The sequence below is a fragment of the Stenella coeruleoalba genome (genome assembly GCF_951394435.1).
Source record: "Stenella coeruleoalba genome assembly, chromosome: X".
Classification (NCBI taxonomy): Eukaryota; Metazoa; Chordata; class Mammalia; order Artiodactyla; family Delphinidae; genus Stenella; species Stenella coeruleoalba.
In genome coordinates this window covers 41,596,974-41,620,284 of record NC_137152.1, presented here as the reverse complement: position 1 = coordinate 41,620,284, position 23,311 = coordinate 41,596,974, and the positions used below count along the sequence as shown (strand labels likewise).

Genomic DNA, 23,311 nt, shown 5'->3' with positions numbered 1-23,311 from the left:
TAACTGCTACTTCCTGTAGCTGAGGCAATGTAATAGCCTTCCACAAATGACTACAGCCACAATGATGTGACAGTCACTTGCTCTAAGTAATTGGTGTGAGGTTTTGTGAGACAAAGCAAACCTGAGAGTAAGTGTACAAGTAGCTCACTTATAGTTTCCACTACATGTATCAAATTGTTGCCAGGATCCTGTTGGCCTCATTTTAGATATTTGGAAGTTGTTGGCAGAAGGCATCTTGCTTATTTTCTCTTAGATGCTGAGGTAATTCTTTTAAAAAGTAATCTGGAATCACATACCTTAAATGTGAACTTTAGAGGGGAAACATCTTTTTTTCTTCAGGAATGATCCCTACAGCAACATTTTAGAGTATACTCTGGATTTCGTACCAACTCTTTCTGAATGCCCATTGGTTGAATGGATGCCAGCCATACAGACAAATACATGTTATTTCCAAAATACCGAGCATGTTGGACTAACTCTAGACCAAAAGCTGCCTAAAATTTATACTTGTGCTTGGTCAGCTTTATATTATGCCAGCCTTCTTGGAGGAGGGACATTGACCCCCAGTGACTACTGTATAGCAAATACATTATTATAGGTAAAGAGCCCTGCAGTTCACCTCTTCCTTTGCATATGTGCTAGTTGCTAATGGAGGAAACCTTTATTTCTTCCTGTGCCTTGGCCGGAGCATCTTGATGGGCCTTAGTAAAATGATTGTGTTCTGTGCTCAGGATATTTCTAGTGGGAATCTTATACCTTATTTTCTAATGAAAAAAATAAAAGTATGTTGTTTCCTTTGTTCTTATGACATAATATGTCTTTATGGGTTAAAACAGTAAAAGATACAGAAAAGCACAGGTAAAACAATTCATACATAATCCTTTTGGTTAGATTAAATTAACATTTTGATGCATACCCCTTCTAAGCTGTTTTCTTTAAACATGGGTTTATACTATTTAATGTGTTTTGTAACCTTTTTATTTCACCAGGAACAGCTTTGCTGTTATGTAATTGTGTGCAGTGTTTTTAACAGCTGTGTAATAGTCTGTTTTAAACCAACCCTATTTTGGATATTTGATCCTTTTCACTTCTTCACTGTTATACATGGTCATGCAGTATGGATTCTTGTTATTAAATATTTATATACATTCTTATGATTTTCTTTGGGTAAATTCCCGGAAGTGGAATTGCTGAGTTTTCCAAAAAGCTGCAGGATATGGTGAATTTTTCCATCCTGAGGTGTGTTAAAACATTTTACTCTTACTTTCAAGTATGAGTTTGAGAGGTCAGGGTGGGGGGCATTTTAATTTTGGCTTAAGTTGGTTACAGGCTTGTGTAACTTGAATGTGGGCCAGTTTTATTTGGAGAGATTGTTTACCACTCCTTACCTGGTATCTGTGCCTCTGAGTTGGCCTGCATCATAACTCCAATTTTACTTTAAACATTTTGCATGCTCTTTGTTCTATATTGTCTATGTCCAAGCATGTAGAGCTCAAGCTTGCAGCTTTAAGTCTCACTTTTTGGGGAATTTCTTTTCAGATCATAAAACAGAAAATCGAAAACATGAAAGTAGACAGGACTAAACTGAAAAAGACACCTACTGAGGCTGTAAGTATCCAAAAGTTTGCCTGTTTTTTCATTTCAGAAAAAAATCTTTGCCGTCAGTTCACTCATATTGATCTTCCAAATATATCATCACTTATACACACACAGTGCAGTAAAACAGCAACTTGTCTTGAAACAGTCAAATTTTCTTTTGAACTTCCCTTGGTTAAAAAGGTGAATAAGCTAGTGATCAGTGGAGAGTGAGCACTAAACAGTTTATAGCTATATGTACCTGAAGTAGGCTGTCTGGCTGCTTTTTCTGTGCATTGAAAGGCAGCATGGTATAATGGAAAGAGCAAGTATGGATTCAAATTCTGTCTGTATTTGCGGGATCTTTCTCAATTTTGTTATCTAGAAAATTAAAATGGTAACACCTTTCTCACTAGATTTCTTGTGAGGCCAGTGTTTTAGCTTTCTTTATTACTGATTCTTAATCATACAGTTCAGCTTAACCTACATTAACCTGTGTGTTGGATGGCCATGTCAGTTGATCCTCTGTCAGCAGTAGAAATCCCAGCTTCTGTCCAATATTCTATTGGCCTGCTTAAACTGCATTCTGAAATTAAGACAGTATTGTATTGTTATGACACTCCCATAGACCCCATGTGCTGTAGTTCAAGGAGCACAAGCTTTGGAATTAGACATGGGTTTGAATCTTACTAGATTTTTGTGTCTGAGAGTTAACTTGCCTGGTTTCCACAGCTGTAAAATGGGGTTGAAAATTCCTCCCTCCTTGATGTGAGGCAGCTGCTCAGCAAAGTATCTGGCACATAATTAGTTGGTTCATTTTCTAAATACAAGCCACTTGGCTTTTTAAAAACTGTAACTACCTGGCAAGTATCACCCAAGGGTATCACTATTGATATTTATTCCAGTATTGCATGGGCAGTTCTCCTGCCCTTTTCATTCAGTGTTATACTAATGAATATGAGAAGTGCTGTCTTCGTACATCCTCTCCAGCATTGCAGATTATCTTTTAAATTTTTGTTAATAGGTGGAGAAAAAATATTTCACTGTTCTGATTTGTATGCATTAATACATATATTTCCACATTTATTGGCCTTATATTAGTTGTCTGCTCATGCTGTTTTATTTTGTATTTGACGTTGTAACGTCAGTTTCTTATTGAATATGCCATACATATTGAGTATATTCATTTTACATACCTGTTCATTTCCTTTTCATTTTGTTTTTGATATGTTTTGGCATCTAGAATTTTCGACAGTTAACATACTCAAATTTTTTGGAAACTGAAGAGCAAAAAGAAAACTTGCCTGAAGTCATTTAACTTCCAGGATAATTCAACCTTGTAGATAATCAGAGAAATTCAATTTCTTTTTCTTTTACCTAGTAGATTGTTAGAGATTTGTTGTTGGAGTCACACTTATGTACAGATTCCTGGCTTATTTCAGTTAGCATAATGCCCTCAAGGTTCATGCATATTGTCACAAATGACAAGATTTCATTCTTTTTTTATGGCTGAATAGTATTCCATTGTATATATGTACCACATCTTCTTATCCATTCATCAATGGACACTTGGGTGTTTCCATATATTGGCTATTATAAATAATGCTGCAGTGAGCATGGGGGTTCATATATCCTTTCAAGTTAGTGTTTTCATTTTCTTTAGATGAATACCCAGAAGTGGAATTGCTAGATCATATGGTAGTTCTGTTTTTAATTTTTTGAGGAACCTTCATACTGTTTTCCATAGTGACTGCACAAGAAAGATATTTATTGATCACTTTATGTATGGGCAGCTGTGCAGAGGATTTTTTCCCTAGATTTGACATCTTTATTGGAGCAAATCAATATAAACCATGGCAGTTGGTATGCAGCCATTGAACTGGCAAGTGCTTTGTTTTGCACTACCATGAGTAAGGAAAATCACACTCAGTTTGCATTTATGCAGCAGGGACAAGACGGTAAAGATATACTTTTGTCCCTGGTGCCTTCTGCAGACTACAAGGTCCATAGGGATCTTGATACTCCTGATAAAACAACGCGGTGCTGGTACGTTAAATTGATGCTGTTATGCTAACTGGGGCTTGTGAACAGAAAGCACAAACACTTTAGATGCCTTAGGCATGTGTGCCAGAGAGTGCCCTTTGAAGGTTGAGGGCCTGCCACGTCAGGAAATTTTCTAGGGGTTCAAAGCTCTGGGAAGTGTCAAAATTTCCCTTCTAAAGTGAGAGACATGTTTTTGCGCCTTGTACCACACACCATGAAGAAAGAGGAACAGTGTATGGGGTGCCTCTTTGGATTTTGGAGCCAGCATGTATTACATTTAGGCATGCTGTTTTGATCCATTTACTGGATAACTTCTAAAGTGATAGTAGTGTTTGGATCTAGAGAAGACTGCAGAAGGTTCAGGCTATGATGTAAGCTGCCCTACTCCGTGGACATTATGGCCTAGTAGATCCAGGTGTCTGACTTAAGTGTCGGCCAAAGATGCTGTGGGATGCCTCTGGCAAGCCCCAATAGGAGAATCACAGCTTAAGACCTAGGGGGTAGAGTTTGGCCGTGCTATTCTCTGCCAACAGCTATTCTGACATGCAGAAAAGCAGCTTCTGGCTTGCTACTGGACCTTGATAAAGACTGAATGCCTGATGATGAGATACCAAATGATTACAGGACCCAAATGTTTGTCATGAACTGGGTGTTATCTAACCCACAGAATCATAAAATTGGATCTGCATCGTTGCAGTCCATTAGAAATTGAAGTGGTATATTTGATAGTAGGCCCAGGTAGGTCCAGAAGGTACAAGTGAACTGCATGAGCAGGTGGTTCACACTCCTTTGTTATCTGTTTCTACTACTTCACTACCTCTCCCTCAACCTGTATGACTTCAAGGAGAGGAGGAAAAAGTGCAGGTCTGGTTTGTTGAAGGGTTTTATGCCAAGAATTTTGCATGCCTTTAATTACCACAGAAATTTGAGATAGATCTTAATAATGCTTACTTTAGAGAGAGAAAAGGTTTCAGACTTAGCTTAAAAAAATTTGCCCTTAAGCCCCTATTGTTCCACGTTCCATTTTGGCTGCTGAAAATGCCCCTAGTTTAAATCTCACAACATTGCTGGGTAAATAGGTCATGTTAAGTTCATTTTGCAGAAGAGGATGCTGAGTTTCAAAGAGGTAGCTTACCAACTACCTAATTCTAAAGTCCATGCTCTTTGTACCAGTAAGCTGTCTTTCAGTATTTAAGCTCCTATTATGTGAGATAAGTGCTTTATGCAAACACTTGAGCTTCACATTTCCAAGGTGGTTCTTAGGTCTTTTTTCTGGTAAGAAAACTGGCTAAGAGGTTGGATTTGCTCATGATCAAACAACTTTGTAAACATCAAGCGAAAAACTGAACCCAGATTTGGTTGGTTCCAAATCTAGGCCCATTCCTAGGATACCATACTGCTTTACAGAGTCAAAGAGCAAGTGTAATCACTTCCAGCTGCCATCCATTAGTAGCAGCATCTCTGTCCCAGTCTCTATCCCCCCCGCCACCAGCTCCACTTTTGGAAACTTACTATGAACTCTGAATCCACACCTTGTTACCTGACAAACAGGCCCTTTCATCAGTAAAACAGAGCAGGAATATATGGAAATGGAAACCCCAAGTAAGAATGGAGTCCTAGTTTTACACAGTTCAGAAATTCTTTGCCTCCTATAATTGGACGGTTTAATGTTGCAGAAAAATATAGCTAGTGCTAATCTTCACCTTTGTGAATTCACTAGGGCTCCTCAGTGTTCCTCTAATTGAACATTTCTTATCAGGCATTCTGGTTAACTTTCAGACTATGATACAGATTCCTTCATTTTGTTTTTATTGATATTTAGCTTGTTTCCTTTATTTCTGTTGTCTGTACACTTCCAAGTAGTTTGTCTACATCTACAGGTTCATCCAGGTTTTAAAAAAATACACAGATGGATTGTTTCATTTAATTATACAGATTCATTTAATTAATACAGATTTCTGTATTAATCTCAAGTGATCATCTGGCAAATTTCCACTTAAGTAGTGCGTTCTATCAAAAGTTAAATCATTGAGTGTGTTGACATAAGGGTTTTTTTTCCTATTCTTCCTTGTTGTGTCTCCCTCATACTCCAAAACACCCTTTTGTGAATACCTGTTTGTTTTTCTCAGCCTGCAGACTGCAGAGCCTTAATAGACAAACTCAAAGTTTGTAATGATGAGCAACTCCTCTTGGAACTGCAGCAGATCAAAACATGGAACATTGGAAAGGTATGTAAACCCATACTCCCAAAAGAGAAACCAAAATGAGGTAGCCTCATTCAGCAATTACTTAATAAGCATCTAGTGTGTGTCTGGCACAGCTCTAGACCAGTAATTTTTAGCCTGTGAATGGTTGCCAAGGAAATTTTGAAAGAAATGTAAAAGGAAAATTTTGCTAGTCAAGGATGAAGAATGTTTATACAGGTGATGATAAAGAATCTCAACCACAAAATTCCTTTAGTTTGACTGACAATATGAGTTTGAGATAGTCTCAGGATTTTTACTCTTAGCTTAAAAGACTCTTCTTTAGATAACTCTAAAAATGAGCACTTCAGATAAAGTGGATTCTGGCAGGGAAAGTCCTTGTGTTTTTAGACCTCAGAGGTAGCCAGAATTCTCCTTTTGAAGACCTAGCTGTAGGAGTTTTGTGGTGTCTCCCGGTGTTAGCACATGTATGTTTTTTGTTTTTTGTTTTTTGCGGTACGCAGGCCTCTCACTGTTGTGGCCTCTCACATTGCGGAGCACAGGCTCCAGACACGCAGGCTCAGCGGCCATGGCTCACGGGCCCAGCCGCTCCGCGGCATGTGGAATCCTCCCGGACCGGGGCATGAACCCGTGTCCCCTGCACCGGCAGGCGGACTCTCAACCACTGCGCCACCAGGGAAGCCTTACCTTATTCTTATATCTTCCTCTTTCTCTTCCCCTCTCCAGTGCGAGTTATATCACTGGGTGGATCTGTTGGACCGCTTTGATGGAATTCTGGCAGACGCTGGACAGACAGTGGAGAATATGTCATGGATGCTTGTGTGTGATAGGCCAGAAAGAGAACAACTGAAGATGCTTCTCTTGGCTGTGTTGAACTTCACAGCCTTGCTCATTGAGTACAGCTTTTCCCGGCATCTGTATAGTTCCATAGAGGTAGGAGAGGTTCAAGCCTATGTGATCTGTTCTTAACTAGAATTGTTCACGTCCAGAATAAGGAAATTGTTCTTTCTTTCTGATGATTCTTTCCTTTTCATTATGGAGTTCTGGGGTTTTCAATGTCAAAGACAATGGTAGGATGTTTCTTGGCTAAAGATACCCTTCACAGGGTTGATGGGAAGGTTCTTTATTGTCACCTTCCCCTTGCCTTTTAAGATTTAAGGAATTAATGAGAATGTAATACATGTATTGATGTATTCTTGGGAATTTACAGGAATTGATCTTGGTCCCAGGTTATCAGAGCAGCCCCAAATTACTTTTAAAATATTAGACATAATTTGATTTCCTTGACACATTACTGCACTTACTGCTTTTCTTTTAGTGTGCTTTTTAATTTCTTCTCCCCCTCCCCAAAATGTATATTAATAGCATGCTATGTATTCTGTTTTTTTTTAACATCTTTATTGGGGTATAATTGTTCTACAATGGTGTGTTAGTTTCTGCTTTATAACAAAGTGAATCAGTTATACATATACATACGTTCCCACATCTCTTCCCTCCTGTGTCTCCCTCCCTCCCACCCTCCCTATCCCACCCCTCCAGGCAGTCACAAAGCACCGAGCTGATCTCCCTGCGCTATGCGACTGCTTCCCACTAGCTATCTACCTTACGTTTGGTAGTGTATATATGTCCATGCCTCTCTCTTGCTTCATGCTATGTATTCTTAAAAAGTAAAGTGGGCACAGGAATTAGTGAACTTTTGAATTGGTCAAAAATCAGTATAAGAAGAAACTCTCTTCCTTTAGCCTAACTTTAGAGTTTTTATCACTTGATTTAGTGCCCTGTTGTTATGTGTTACTTTTCCTAAGTCTTCATTAAAGAAACAGAATCAGAACAAACAGAAAGTAAATGGTTTAAGAAGAGAAGTGGAATAACTGAATTAAAGACCTAATGCCTAAAGTTTTAAGTAGGGGATGGCTAAGCAGTCTGTTGAAGATGAAATAGATAAGCTGCAAAAGGAAATCCATAGCCTTCTGTGGATAATTAGCAACCAGAAATACTTTGGTTCATTTCCAGCTAAATTACATACTGATTTTAACACTAATCAAATGTTTCAATATATTGGTGAATTTTGATTGTATTAAAAAGCAAAAATAGTTACTCTTGGGTTATTGTTACATACACTGTATTGTAACAGTCAAAGGTGCCACCAGCTGTTGTTATTTTTAGTTTCTATATGAAGAGCCCTGTGTTTTAATTAATTCCAATTTTGTATTTGTTGTAAAGGATACAGAAGGAGCATAAAATTATCTTAGTCTATACTTTTAGTCTAGTTGGAAACTTAATGTTCTTGAGTTCTGCTATGTATTAGAATATATTACATTTGTCTCTTTTGTAATCTGTTTCTTCCTGTGGAGACACCTATGTAATTTTGAACTGTTCACATTTTTTTAACTTAAATTGGACTTTCTGGCTTGCTGCCAGATTGTAAGCTGCTTGGGCATAAGGTTACATGTTGTAGGTGCTCAGATATTTATAAATTTTTTTTGTATTGTTAAACTTCTTGATAGCTTTATAAATCCATGGCATTTCAAGTTTTCAAGGTCTTGTATGCCTGATACCATGAACTTGCCCCCCCCCCATTTTTGTCCCCTGTAGCATTTGACAACTTTATTGGCTTCTTCTGATATGCAAGTGGTGCTGGCAGTCCTCAACCTTCTGTACGTATTTAGCAAAAGATCAAATTATATCACACGCCTTGGATCTGACAAGAGAACCCCACTGCTAACCCGGCTGCAGCATTTGGCAGAGGTGAGTCATGGGTGAAGAGTTGGAAGGACACAGAAGTTGGACCCTGTTATTCCTTTTCACAGGTGTTTCTTGCAGTGTCAAAATGAATAGGAATCCGTAAGTTAACTTTACTGGCCTAATTGAGTAGAACTATTGGGGCCCATTTAACTAAGTTACCCCCAAATCCTAGGAAGTATTCTCAATTTTATGAAGTAATTTTGAGGGATTTCATGAATCTCTGCTCACAAAGAGAATCTCTCTTTGTTCAAAAATGGCCACTTCTCTTCTGGAAAGAAAGTTTAGAATCCGATTCTACTTGGAGGGAAATATTAGCTGCAATAAAAGATCTGGATTTTGAGTCCTGGCCTACCTTATTAGCTCTGATAGCAGTTTTCTCATCTGAGAATTTAGTTATATCTACCTTAAGAGTATTTTCAGAATAAAATAAAATGTAGGGTTCTTAGTGCTGTGCTCAGTAATTGGTCTGTGGTGGTAATGATTGTTAATTGAAGGCAAAAAAGCTCATGTTAAATTCAGCTTAGTCAAACTATTGTCCAGTGTTTGTAGAGGCAAACTGATAATGCATACTCAGGTTTGAGAGAGGTAGCCATTGCTAGAAAGCTTTCTTGGAAGAAAGTTGGTAGGGCTAACTTTTTAAAAGCTGAATAATAAATGGTTACCTCACAAGTCATACAACTCAAGTTTCAGGCTATTGTTAGGTGCATGGTTACTTTAAAATCATTTTTGTGTGATTATAAGTGTAACATGTATTGCAAAAATTCTAGGATGTATAGGAAAGTATAAAGAGAATGTTAATCACCTGTTATTCATCCAGATGGAGCCTCCCTTAGAATTTGAGCATATTTTCTTGGATTTGCAAATACAAGATTTTTTTTTTTTTTTTTTTTGGCGGTACACGGGCCTCTCACTGTTGTGGCCTCTCCCGTTGCGGAGCACAGGCTCCGGACGTGCAGGCTCAGCAGCCATGGCTCACAGGCCTAGCCTCTCCGCAGCATGTGGGATCTTCTCGGACCGGGGCATGAACCCGTGTCCCCTGCATCAGCAGGCGGACTCTCAACCACTGCGCCCACCAGGGAAGCCCCAAGATTATTTTTAACCATTTTCTCACGATAGTTTTTTAGTGACTCAGTTAACCCAGTGATGTGAGCCAGTTGTGACTATGCACAGATATTAGTGAACTGCAAATGTAGCAGAAGTTCTCCAGGAAGACTTGAATCAGTTAAAAGCCAGTTGGTTGATTTTTGTGAGGGTCTGGGTACACTGGTTCTCAAACTCGAGCATGCATGAGAAAGAGTCGATTTATTAAAGCATAGATTAGTCTCCCTCCCCTGTCTGCTCATACCCCTTTACCTCAATTCCTGCAACCCCCATTTCTGATTCAGTAGGCCTAGGGCAGAGCCCAGTAATGTGCATTGCTAATAAGTTTCCAGGGGATGTTGAGGCTGCTGGTCCAGAGATCATACTTTGAGAACCATTGGTTTAATCTATCCTATTGGGCAAAGTTACAAAATCTTACCAGATTCTTACAGTTCCGTCTCAAAGGCATCTAGACCTTTTCCCTGATACCTGAATACATACCCATTCTTGAGCAAATCCCATCTAGTGAGATGGTGTCAAATATGACATGGTTGATATAAATGTTATTTATTGGGTGTCTACTTAATTGCCAGGATCATATGGTAACTGTGGAGTAGGTGAGGACGATGAGATTCCGAAGTTATATTATTTTTAGGAAAAGCCCATGGGCTTTTAGCCCCTGATAAAGTGTAAAATGTGATAACTGCTGTTTGTAGAGTTGATTAAGCATGGTTTATGTTCCAAACCTGGGTGTCAGCCTGAGACCCAGCTCCTTGAATCCACACCCAACTCTTCCACTTGATAACATTCAAGAAGTATATGGCTAATCCTGTGCTGGATATAGTATAAAACATGTTCTTTTCTTTAAAAAGCTCACATAGTAGTTGAGAAAGTGATATAGGGGCATAATTAAAAGGACAAAGAACTAGTTATTCTTAGTACTAACTAATAAGTACCCTTGAATCTTAAACATTCCATAGGTTTATCTTGTTGGCTGCAAAACAAACATAATAAAAATATGTGCTTAGTATTTAAAAATTTTGGAAATGTACAGAAGAAAATTTATCATAATTATGTGTCTACTCTTCACATTTTGGTACATTTTCTTAGTCTTTATGCATATTTACATAGCTGAATGCATATAGTATATGTAACTTGATATCCTACTTTATTTACTTAACATACTAGCATCAGTGTTTTCCCATATTAACTTTACATAATTTTGTAAGAAATGTTTCTTTGTATTTAATAATGGTAATATCTCAGAAATGTCACAACATCACAGACTTTCATGAATCAAGTTTGGCTTGACATGGTCTTTTAAGGATCCCAGCTTACCACAACTTTCTTATCGTAGGCACTTGATTTTTATTAGATTACAAAAGATAGATTTAGTGGTGACAGTAATAGTTGAACTATTCTAAAAAACAGTTAGTTGTGACAACAGAAGAAACAAAAGGAAAATAATTGTGGAGATACATAGCCTTTCGAGCTTATTCTGCCTTGCAAATTCAGATCCTTGGTTTGACTTACCTGTCACCCCTATGTGGCATCAAGTATTTATATATCCCTTGTCCTCACAGTTTTCAGCAAATTCCATGTTTCTTCACTGGAAGTCCTGGGAATAGCCAAGAAAATATTGAAAATGAAATGAGGAAGTACTCTTCCTATTGGGTATTAACTTTTTTTATAAAGCTAAAAGTAATTAAAATAGTGTGGTAATAACAGTGGAAAATTTCCAGAAATGGATCCAATGTGTAAGAATCACTAAGCTTAATCATTTTTAGCTTTTGATACAAAGTGAGAGATGTGCAACTAACTGTTCCTTTTACTTGAATACTTAGAGGCCCTTGTAAGTTTATTAATTGGCCTAATTTCAGTATTATTGTGTCTCAGGGAACAGAGAGGCCTGAGGAGAGGGAGAGAGATGGTAGAACAGCCAGTCAGTGGAGCAGTCAGAACACATTTTTTTTTTCCATTAAATTTGCCATCTTGTATGGGCATGGTTCATGGCACCCCAAAATAATGACAATAGTAATAACAATGATCACTGATCACAGATCATCATAACAAATATAATAATGATGAAAAGGTTTGAAATATTGCAAGAATTACCAAAATGTGACACAGTGACATGAAGTGAGCAAATGCTGTTGGAAAAATGAAAAAACCAGTAGACTTGCTCAATGCAGGGTTGCCACAAACCTTCAGTTAAAAAAGCAGTATCTGCAAAGCACAGTAAAATAAGGTATGCCCCTGTGCATAGGCTCAATTTTGAGGTAAAGATCAGAGAAATCAAGTAACTTGTTCTGGTCGTTATTGAAGATGAACAGAATAGCTGTCTTAAATCTTTCCCTTTTCACTGGTTCCTCCTATATGTATATTTTAATAGTTTTTTTTTAATTAATTAATTTACTTTTTGGCTGTGTTGGGTCCTCGTTTCTGTGTGAGGGCTTTCTCTAGTTGCGGCAAGCGGAGGCCACTCTTCATCGCGGTGCGCGGGCCTCTCACTATCGCGGCCTCTCTTGTTGCGGAGCACAGGCTCCAGACGCGCAGGCTCAGTAGTTGTGGCTCACGGACCTAGTTGCTCCGCGGCATGTGGGATCTTCCCAGACCAGGGCTCGAACCCGTGTCCCCTGCATTGGCAGGCAGAGTCTCAACCACTGCACCACCAGGGAAGCCCTATATGTATATTTTAAAAGAACAAGCTTGAGAGAGCAAGAACATACTTTTTTTTTGGTCAGTGTAGCTAAAGGTTTGTCTATTTTTGTTGATATCTTCAAAGAAACAAATTTGGTTTTGCTGATTCTGTTTTTCTATTTTGTTTCATTTATCTCTGCTCCAGTTTTACTATTTCCTTCTTTATGTTTGCTTTGGGTTTAGTTTGCTGCTGTTTTTCTAGTTCCTTAAGGTAGACTGTTAGGTTACTGATTTGAGATCTTTCTTTTTTAAATGTTGTAGGCAATTAACAGCTGTAAATTTCCCTCTAAGCACTGCTTTATCCCATAAATGTATCCCATAAGTTTTGATATGAAGTGTTTTCATTTTCATTCATCTTAAGGAATTTTCTAATTTCCCTTTTGATTTCTTCTTTTACCCATTGGTTGTTAACAGTATATTGTTTAATTTCCATGTGTTCGTGAATTTTCCAGATTTCCTTCTGTTACGGATTTCTAATTTCTTTCTGTTGTTGGAGATGATACTTTGTATGATTTTATTCTTTTTTAGAAGTTCCTTAAAGTTCATTTTGTGGCCTAACATATGGTCTATATGGGAGACTGTTTTGTATGTACTTGAGAAGAATGTATATTCTGTTGTGGGGTGGATTGTTCTATATATATGTATATATCTGTTAGGTCTAGTTGATTTAATGTTCAAGTCTTAGTTTTCTTGTTTTTTGTCTAGTTATTAATGTTTTCCCTGTGTATTACAACTGACATCTTCATTAATGAAAAGTTAGTTCAAATTAATACCAACTTAGTTTTAAGAGTAGACAAAAACTTTCCTCCTATATAGCACTTTCCTCCCACTGTATGTTGTTGCCACAAATTACATTTTTATATATTGTGTGCCCATTCAACATAGATGTAGAATTTACTTTTTTATGTAGTTGTCTTTTAAAACACTCAGAAAAAAAGGAGTTACAAACCAAAAATACATTAATAATGCCTTTTATATTTACCTATGAAATTAACTTACTGGTGTTCTTAATTTCTTCATATGGAGTCAGGTTACTGTGGTGTGTCCTTTCATTTCAGCCTGAAGGACTCCCGTTTAGCGTTTCTTATAGGCAGGTCTGCTAGCAACAAGCTCTTTCAGCTTTTATCTGAGAAAGTGTTAATTTCTCCTACATTTATGAAAGATAACTGTGCCAGATATAGAATCTGATTGGCAGTTATTTTCTTTTAGCACTTTGAATATGTCTTCCCACTGCATTCTGGCCTCCATCGTTTCTGATGAAAAATCAGCTGTGAGGATCCCTTGTACATAACAAGTCACATTTCTCCTTCTGCTTTCAAGATTATTCTCTCTGTCTTGGCCTTTGACAATTTGATTATAATGTGTCTTTCTGTGGATCTGTGTTGTTTTATCTTGTTGAATTTCATGGAGCTTCTTGGATTTATAGATTCATGTCTTTTGTCAAATTTGATGTTTTGGCCATTATTTCTTTAAATAATCTCTTTGCCCCTTCTTCTGTCTCTTCCCCTTGGACTCCCATTATGTATATGTTGGTATACTTGGTGAAGTCCCACAGATCTCTTAACCTCTGTTTACTTTTTTTTCCCTCTATCTGCTCTTCAGACTGGGTAATCTCAGTTGACCTGTCTTCAGGTTCATTGATTCTTTTTTTTTCCCACCTTCCAATATTTATTTTCAAATAAATTTGTCAGAATTTTTATAAAAGTGATGCATGTTCAGTGTTGAAAATTAAGAAAATACAAAAAAGTATAAAGAAGAAAATAATAATAATCCTCAACCACCACCATGTAGAAAAAATAACTAACATTGTGTTTCATATGCTGCTTCCCCCCCCCCCATGTAACCTATGGTGAGTATTTTCCCACAGCATTAAATATTCTTTGAAAATACTATTTTTAAAGTCTTAGCTTCTGAACCACCCTCCTGGTCCTCCATTGTTGCCCTTCTATGTCTGCTTGACTGGTGCCTCCTCTTCTGCTGCCTCTGAGTGTTAGAGTGGCCCAGGGCTCCACCCCAGGCTCTGTGTCTTATCCAGCTATCAATACATTTTGCCTAGGTGATCTGATCCAATTTCATGGTTTTAAGGACCATTGACTCCAAAAATTGTATGTTTTCCTTGAACCTCAAACTTGTATATTTACTGCCTTCTCAAAATCTCTGCTGGATATCAATTGTAATGTGTATAAAATCAAACTTTGACCTCACCTCACATTTCTTTCCCCCAGGCTCAGTCCATTCCAGATAACTGGCACCCTTGCTTTCCTGGACAGTGGCAGGCACACTCTTGCTGCAGGGCCTCTGCATAGCTACATCCCCAGTTGTCTCTATGGCTTGCTCCCTTATCTTCTCTAAGTCTTAAGAGCCACCATCTCAGTGAAGTCTTCCCTACCATCCTGTTTTAAAATTAGAACACCTACCATACTCCCTATTACACTTTTCTTCATTTTTTTCTGTAGCACATATTACCACCTAACGTTATATATATTTAATTAAGTTCATTGATTCATTTTTCTCCCTGCTTACATCTGCTGTTGAACCACTCTAGTGAATTTTTCATTTCTGTTATTGTGCTTTTTCAGCTCCAGAATTTCTATTTGCTTCCTTTTTTATAACCTCTGACTTTTTATTGACATTCTTTGTTTGATGAGACATCATTCTCATGGTTTCCTTTAGTTCTTTTTATATGATTTCATTTAGCTCTTTAAGCATATTTAAAAAAGATGATTTAAAGTCTTTGCCTACTAAATCCAGTGTCTGGACTTGCTCAGGAATGGTTTCTATTAATTAATTTTTTCTGGTTTTATGGGGATATAATTGAATTAAAGCATTGTGTAACTTAAAGGTATACAACATGATGATTTGATACACTTAATATATTGCATAGTGATTACCACAGTAGAAGTTTGTGCGATTTGACCAACATCTCCACATTTCCCCCAATCCCCAGTCCCTGGCAACCACCATTCTAACCTCTATTTCTATGTGTTGAGCTTTTTTAGATTCCATGTATAAATGATACCATTCAGTAGTTGTCTTTCTCTGTCTGATTTATTCACTTATTAGAATGCCCTCAAGGTCCATGCATGTTGTCACATAAGGGGAGATTTCCTTCTTTCTTGTGGCTGAACAATATTTCATTGTGTGTGTGTGTGTGTGTGTATGTATGTGTATGTACAGCACATCTTCTTTATCCATTCATCCATAGACAGACACTTAAGTTGTTTCCATACCTTGGCTAGTGTGAATAACTTTATAGTAAATATGGGAGTGCAGATATCTCTTTGTCCTGATTTCCTTTCTTTTGGATAGATAGCCAGAACTGGGATTGCTGGATCATATAATAGTTCCTTTTTTGAGGCACCTCCATACTGTTTGTCTTCTGTAGTGGCTATACCAATTTATATTCCCACCAACAGCGCACAAGGGTCCCCTTTTCTCCAAATACTCACCAATACTTGTTATCTCTTGTCTTCTTGAAAATGGCCATTCTATCAGGTGTGAAGTGATATATCATTGTGGCTATGATTCGCATTTCCCTGATGTCTAGTGATGCTAAGAACCATTTCATGTAACTGTTGGCCATTTGTATATTGTCTTTGGAAAAATGTCTATTCAGTTCCTCTGCCCATTTTAAAATCAGATGGTTGGCTTTTGTTATTGTTATTCAGTTATATCAACATGAGTTCTTTATATTTTGGATAGTAATTTCTTATAAGAAATTACTAAGGTTTGCAGATATTTTCTCCTATTTTGCAGGTCGTCTTTTCATTTTGTTGATTGTTTCTTTTGCTGTGCAGAAGTGTTTTAGTTTGATGCAGTTTGCCTTTGTTGCTTTTGGTGTCATGTCCAAATAATTGTCACCAAGACCAATGTTGGGGTGCTTTTACCCTGTGTTTTCTTTTAGGAGCTTTATGGTTTCAGGTTTTATGTTGAAGTCTTTAATTTAGGTTAATTCTTTTTTTTTGCGGTACGCGGTCCTCTCACTGCTGTGGCCTCTCCTGTTGAGGAGCACAGGCTCCAGACGCGCAGGCTCAGCGGCCATGGCTCACGGGCCTAGCCGCTCTGCGGCATGTGGGATCTTCCCGGACCAGGGCACGAACCCATGTCCCCTGCATCGGCAGGCGGACTCTCAACCACTGCTCCACCAGGGAAGCCCCAAATTTAGGTTAATTTTTTGGATGGTATAAGATAGGGGGTCAAATTTCATTTTTCTGTGTGTTATCCAGAAAACTGGTTATCCAGTTTTCCCCAGCACCATTTATTGAAGAGAGTATATTTTCCCCATTAATTATTGTCTCCCTTTCAAATATTAGTTGACTATGTGAAGATTTACTTCTGGGCTCTTGATTATGTTCTGTTGGTCTGTGTGTGTTTTTAATATGCTAATACCATACTGTTTTGATTACTATAGCTTTGTAATGATGTTTGAAATCAGGAAGTATGATACCTGTAACTTTGTTCTTTCTCAGGATTGCTTTAGTTATTTGGGGTCTTCTTGGTTCCATATAAATTTAAGGATTGTTTTTCCTATTTCTGGGGAAAATGTCATTGAAATTTTGATAGTAATTAAAATCTGTAGATTGCTTTTGGTACTGTGGACATTTTGACAGTATTAATTCTTCCAGTCCATGAACATAGGATGTTTGTGTCTTCTTTAATGCCTTTCATCAGTGTTTTAGTTTTCAGTGTACAGATTATTACCTCCTTGGTAAAATTTATTTCTAAGTATTTTACTGTTTTTTATGCTATTGTAAATGGGAATGTTTTATTTCTTTTTCAGATAGTGTATGGAGATGTGACTGATTTCTGTATGTTGATTTTGTATCCTACAACTTTACTGAATTTAATTCTAACAGTTTTTTGGTGGAGCCTTGAGGGTTTTCTATATATAAGATCATATCATTTGCAAATGGAAATAGTTTTACTTCTTCCTTTCTGAATTGTATGCGTTTTATTTCTTTTTCTTGCCTAATTGGCTCTGGCTAGTATTTCCAATACTGTGTTGAATAGGAGTGGTTAGATTGGGCACCCTTGTCTTGTTCCTGATCTTAGAGGGAAAGGGTTCACCCTTTCATCCTTGAGTATGCTGTTAGCTGTGGGCTTGTCATATGTGGCCTTTATCATGTTGAGGTATGTTCCTTCTATACCCCATTTTTGAGTTTTTATTATGAAAGGATGTTGAATTTTGACATTGTTTTTTCTGCAACTTTTGAGATGATCATGTGATTTTTGTCTTTCATTCTCTTAATGTGGTATCACACTTAATGATTTGCATGTGTTGAAACATCTTTGCATCCCAGGGATAAATCCCACTTAAATCGTGGTGTATGTTCCTTTTAATATGCTGTTGAACTTGGTTTGCTGGTAGTTTGCTGAGGACTTTTGCAAGTTTGTTCATCAGGGATACTGGCCTGTAGTTTTCTGTTCTTGTAGTATCCTTATCTGGCTTTGTTATCAGGGTAATTTTGGCCAAACAATGGTAACTTTTCAAGCAATGAGTTTGGAAGTGTTCCTTCCTCTTCAATTTTTTGGTAAAAGTTTGAGAAGGATTGGTTATTCTTTAAATGTTTGGAGAAATTCACCAAGGAAACCATTTGGTCCTGGAATTTTCTTTTTGGGGTATTTTTTGATTACTGATTCAGTCTGCTTACTCATTATTGGTATATTCATATTTTCTATTTCTCCATGATTTTGTTTTGTTAGATTATATATTTCTAGGAATTTATCCAATTCTTCTAGGTTATCCAGTTTGTTGACAGTTTGTTCATAGTAGTCTCTTGATGATCCTTTGTATCTGTGGTATCAGTTATAATGTCTCTTCTTTTGTTTCTCATTTTGTTTATTTGAGTCTTCAGCCTTTTTTTCTCAGTGTAGCTAAAGTTTTGTCTATTTTGTTGAGTAGTTTTTTTTAAAAGAACTCTTATTTTCATTAATCTTTTCTGTGTTTTTTCTAGTCTCATTTATTTCTGTTCTGATCTTTGTTATTTCCTTTCTTCTGCTAACTTTAGGCTTAGTTTCTTTTTCAAGTTTCAAGTTGAGGTATAAAATTAGGTTTATTTGAGATCTTGTTTCTTAATGTAGGCATTTATTCCTATAAACTTCCCTCTTAGAACTGCTTTTGGTGCATCTCATTCGTTTTCATGTGTTTTGTTTTCATTTTCATTTGTCTCAAGATGTTTTTAATTTGCCTTTTGATTTCTTTTGACCCATTGGTTGTTCAGTAGTGTATTGTTTAATTTCCACATCTTTGTGAATTTTTCCAGTTTTCTTCCTGTTACTGATTTCCAGTTTCATACTGTTGGGGTCCAGAAAGATATTTGGTATGATTTCTATCTTAAATTTGCTAAGATTTGTCTTGTGACCTATCATATAATCTATGTAGGAGAATGTTCCATGTGGGTTTGAGAAGAGTGTGTATTCTGCTGTTAAATAAAATGTTATACATATGCCTACTAGGTCCATTGGTCTAAAGTATAGTTCAAATCCAATGTTTCCTTCTTGATTTTTCTCTCAGTACAATCTAGCCATTGTTGAAAGTGAGATGTTGACATCTCCTACTATTATTGTATTCTCTGTTTCTCCCTTCATATCTATTAGTATTTGCTTAATACATTTAGATGCTCCAACATTATGTCCATATAATTTACAATTGTTATATCCTCTTTGAATTGACCCCTTGATCATTCTATAATGACCTTAATTGTCTCCCATTACAGGTTATGAGTTAAAGCCTGTTTTTTCTGATATAAGTAGCTATCCCTGCTCTTTTGGTTTCCACTTGTGTAAAATATCTTTTTCCATCCCTTTACTTTGAGCCTATGTGTGTCCTTAAAGCCGAGGTGAGTCTTGTAGGTAGCATATAGTTGGATCTTGTTTTTTTTTCCATCCAGCTACTCTATGCCTTTTGATTGGAAAATCAGTCCATCTACATTTGGAGTAATTATTGATAGGCAGGGACTTAGTAATGCCATCTTACTAGGTCTTTTTTTGTTGTTTTGTATTTCCCTTGTCCCTTTCTTCTCTTGCTGCCTTTCTTTGTGAATGATGGTTTTTCATAGTAGTATGCTTTCATCCCCTACTGTTCGTCTTTTGTTGTTTTGTACTTCCCTTGTCCCTTTCTTCTCTTGCTGCCTTTCTTTGTGAATGATGGTTTTTTGTAGTAGTATGCTTTCATCCCCTACTGTTCGTCTTTTGTGTATCTAATCTAGGTTTTTGCTTTGTGGTTACCATGAACCTTACATAAAACATAGATATAATAGTTTTGGGACTTCCCCTGGTAGTGCAGTGGTTAAGAATCCACCTGCCAATGCAGGGGACACGGGTTCGATCCCTGGTCCAGGAAGATCCCACATGCCGCAGAGCAACTAAGCCCGTGTGCCACAACTACTGAGCCTGCACTCTAGAGCCTGCAAGCCACAACTACTGAGCCCACGTGCCACAACTACTGAAGCCCACGTGCCTAGAGCCCATGCTCCTCAACAAGAGAAGCCACCACAGTGAGAAGCCCACGCACCACAATGAAGAGTAGCCCCCACTCACTGCAACTAGAGAAAGCCCGAGCGCAGCAGCAAAGACCCAATGCAGCCAAAAATAAATAAATTAATTAAATAAATTTATTTTTTAGAAAAAGATGTAATCGTTTTATTTTAACACTGATAACAACTTAACTTTGCATCTGAAAAACTTTACTCTTTTATTCCCGTTCCATTTTATGTTTTTGATGTCACAGTTTACCTCTTTTTATATTGTGTATTCATTAACATTATTTTAGCTCTTATTTTTTTTTTAAATTTTGTCCTTTAACCTTTATCATCCATGGATGATTGTTTAAGACAGTGTTCTCCTCGGGCTCTCAAACAGCTGCTGAGAGTGGCTACAGCTGGTTCACAGGCCACTGCAGGGTCTACAGCTGGGACTGAGGTCTGTATGCCTCCTCCCAGGTCCCTTTGCATATGAGGCTGGTTTCCACAGCTCCCATAAAGGCACTTTTCTCCATGAATGGATGCCAAATTGTTGCAGGGGTGGGGGGTGCAGTGAGAGACATCTTATTTGGCCGTCTTGCTGGCATCACTCCTTATGTTGCTATAATGGGCATTTTGGATATTATATGTGGCAACTCTGGAAATCAGATTCTCACCCCTCCCCAGGGTTTGTTGTTATGATTTGTCGTTGTTTGTTTAGACTTTTCTGAACTGACTTTGTAATTCTTTGTTTTGTGTGGTCATTGAAGTCTCTATTCTATTAGCTTAGTGGTCAGCTAGTTTTATTTGCTTTAAACTCCTGGAACCGAAATATCTCCGTCTTTGCCGGTGGGGTCTGTGTGTATGTTGGTATCTTCAACGTGAATACTCACTGTCTTCAGTACTCAGGAAGTTTACAGCTCTGACTTAGCCTTCACTTCTGGCTTGCATAGAGCCTGATGTCAGCCAGAGATGTGGGAACTTAGTGCTTTCTCAGGTCTTTTCTGAGAATGTGCCCAACCTTGGGCATACATGTGGCCTTCTAGATTCCCAGGAGTGTGTGGAAAGGGCTTTTCAAAGCCCTTATTCCCCAAAGCATTGCACGCCCCAGCCTTTCTTCCCAAGCTTTTCAGTTTGTCTGTTGTTTACCCCAATTGTATGCCTCTCCCAGGGGACTAATGCACTTACTCTTGAATGTTTTCAACAAGTGCCCGCCCCACCCCTGGGAGAGTTCAGAATTAGGCAAAAATGATGGATATCTCAAACGCTGTTGAAAATGCAGGCTAGTTTTTAAGCAAGATTGTATGGCTGAGGTTTTGGATTTGGAAGTCAATAATAGTGTACAGTTGAGCCATTCTCCCCTATTACCTTAAGGGCTAGTACTTGTTGATGAGTTTTTTAGACTTTGTGGTGGCAGAGTATAGTAGTAGTAAGCAATGCAGAATCTTCTACTTTGCACTTTGGCTCATGTCAAAAAGTAAGAAACTGGAGAGCATGTAATTCCACCCTATGTGAGAGGTGAGCAGGCTGAGCATGGAAAGCACAGTACAGTACTGAAGACCCAATGGATCAAGACTGACCTTTCAGCAAGCCTGACTGCAGGCATATAAAATACATTTGCTTGCAGGAGCTGTTCATGTTCTCAGTAGCATCCTCACAGAATAATGAAATTGATCTCATTGAAGAAATCACCTTTAGGCAGACCATCTTGCCTTGAGTCTTACTGAAGTTCTTGCTTCTCTTTGCTCCCTCTTTTTGTTTGACTTTAACATTGGATGTCTTCTCAACACTGTGTTCCAGGCAGCCACATACTCATAAATATTTTATACACAAAGCTACCTTAGGCACTGTTTTAACACTGTCTTTTCTCTTTTTCCAAGAGCTGGGGTGGAAAGGAGAATGGCTTTGGACTTGCAGAATGTTGCAGAGACTTGCATATGATGGTAAGTGACTCTTTGGGATATGGGTGTCTTTTGACAGAGCTGTGCGTGATCTGTTTTTGAGCCTTACTTTACAATGAATATATGGTATTTAAAGTTGCCACTTCACATCAGGACTTTTGAGGAACCTGAGATCAATTGAGATATAGCATACCTTTTCTAGAAATGCTTGGGCTCTCAATGTACTGGTGGTAAATGAAGAATCTCAGAAACAAAGTATATGATCATACCCATCTCTTGAGTAAGAAACTGCGTTTGGTGAGTCAGTTTGAAAGTGATGAAAAATCCCAGAAAGTACACTTCCTTGTACTTTTTTTTTTTCTTTTTTTCTTTTTTTGTGATACGCGGGCCTCTCACTGCCGTGGCCTCTCCCGTTACGGAGCACAGGCTCCGGACGCGCAGGCCCAGCGGCCGTGGCTCACGGGCCCAGCCGCTCCGTGGCATGTGGGATCTTCCCAGACCGGGGCACGAACCCGCGTCCCCTGCATCGGCAGGCAGACTCTCAACCACTGTGCCACCAGGGAAGCCCCTTCCTTGTACTTTTTCACTGGAACTATCAGAACTCTGGGCAGTCTGGCATGATTTAAGAATGGCTGCTTGGAGAACAGTTCTGCCATTTTGGTTATTGAGAACTTGTAGTGTTCTGTGTGTTTTCCATGTTTACCCCTCATGCCTGTCCTGCTCATACCTTTAACCCATGTTTAGACTATGAACTTAGGCCATCCTCCCCTCTGCTTTGATACGTTGCTGTAGAACCACAAAGCACAACTGGATTATTATGATACAATTCCATGCCAAGAAGCAGCTGTATTTTCCAACAGATGTACTGCTTCTTTTATCAATTTGTCATGTATAGGACAAATGGCTGCAGTGAAATTTAGTATATTTATCTTAACAAGCCTTTTTACCCCTAGGAGAATGGTTCTTTTTCTGGTCACAGAAAACTACAAATAGAACAAATTACTTTCCCACCTTAGCTGGTATACTTTCTTTAGTGTACATTATATGAGTGGATATTGGGTAATATGAGAGGTGAATGTTGTCTGTTTTAATAATCAAAGCTATATAAATCTTAAAGGGTATTCAGTTTGGAATTCTAATTCTGAGAAAATTATTTTTCATCTTAAAGTTTAGTTGATTAATTCTGAGACTCCTTATGTATATCAAGCTTGTTCTTGGCCACTTGAGCAAAACAGTATGACATACTCTACTAGGCTTGCGTGATGTCTGTTGCCCATCTTGGTCTCAGCCTATATTAAGAAATCATGCATTCTTTTATTTATTGATATTTGGCATGTCATAGGACTTTGAAAACTTTGTGTACTTTGAAAGGAAGTAATACATATACATGTTAAAAAATTCTAAGAGTAGAAAGGGGTATACAGTAATTCTCCATCCCCAGAGGCAACCACTGCTACCGGTTTCTTTCAAAGATACGCTTTAATGGACATGCTCTTGCAGTCTTACTTTGTTTTTCATGTTGCTTTTCTAGAGTTAAATAGGATTTGTTGTCAGGGTCTGGTTTATATTGACTTGGTATCTACCTGTGCAGAAAAGCAGTTGG

The 23,311-nt window shown here is 38.0% G+C and overlaps 1 protein-coding gene across 10 annotated transcripts in view; it reads left to right on the top strand.

The window, feature by feature from the left end:
* HUWE1 (HECT, UBA and WWE domain containing E3 ubiquitin protein ligase 1) overlaps window positions 1–23,311 on the top strand; it is a 143,581-nt gene that overhangs the window by 25,316 nt on the left and 94,954 nt on the right. For 9 of the 10 annotated variants that reach the window (XM_079910200.1, XM_079910204.1, XM_079910199.1 and 6 more), the window contains 5 exons: window positions 1,540–1,608; window positions 5,748–5,846; window positions 6,549–6,755; window positions 8,418–8,570; window positions 21,688–21,750. In XM_079910200.1, coding sequence (XP_079766326.1) covers window positions 1,564–1,608; window positions 5,748–5,846; window positions 6,549–6,755; window positions 8,418–8,570; window positions 21,688–21,750 — 567 coding nt within the window. In that variant the 5' untranslated portion in view covers window positions 1,540–1,563. Of the gene's footprint in view, window positions 1–6; window positions 1,240–1,539; window positions 1,609–5,747; window positions 5,847–6,548; window positions 6,756–8,417; window positions 8,571–21,687; window positions 21,751–23,311 lie in introns of those variants that run through there. The other variant, XM_079910202.1, reaches the window with a different exon arrangement.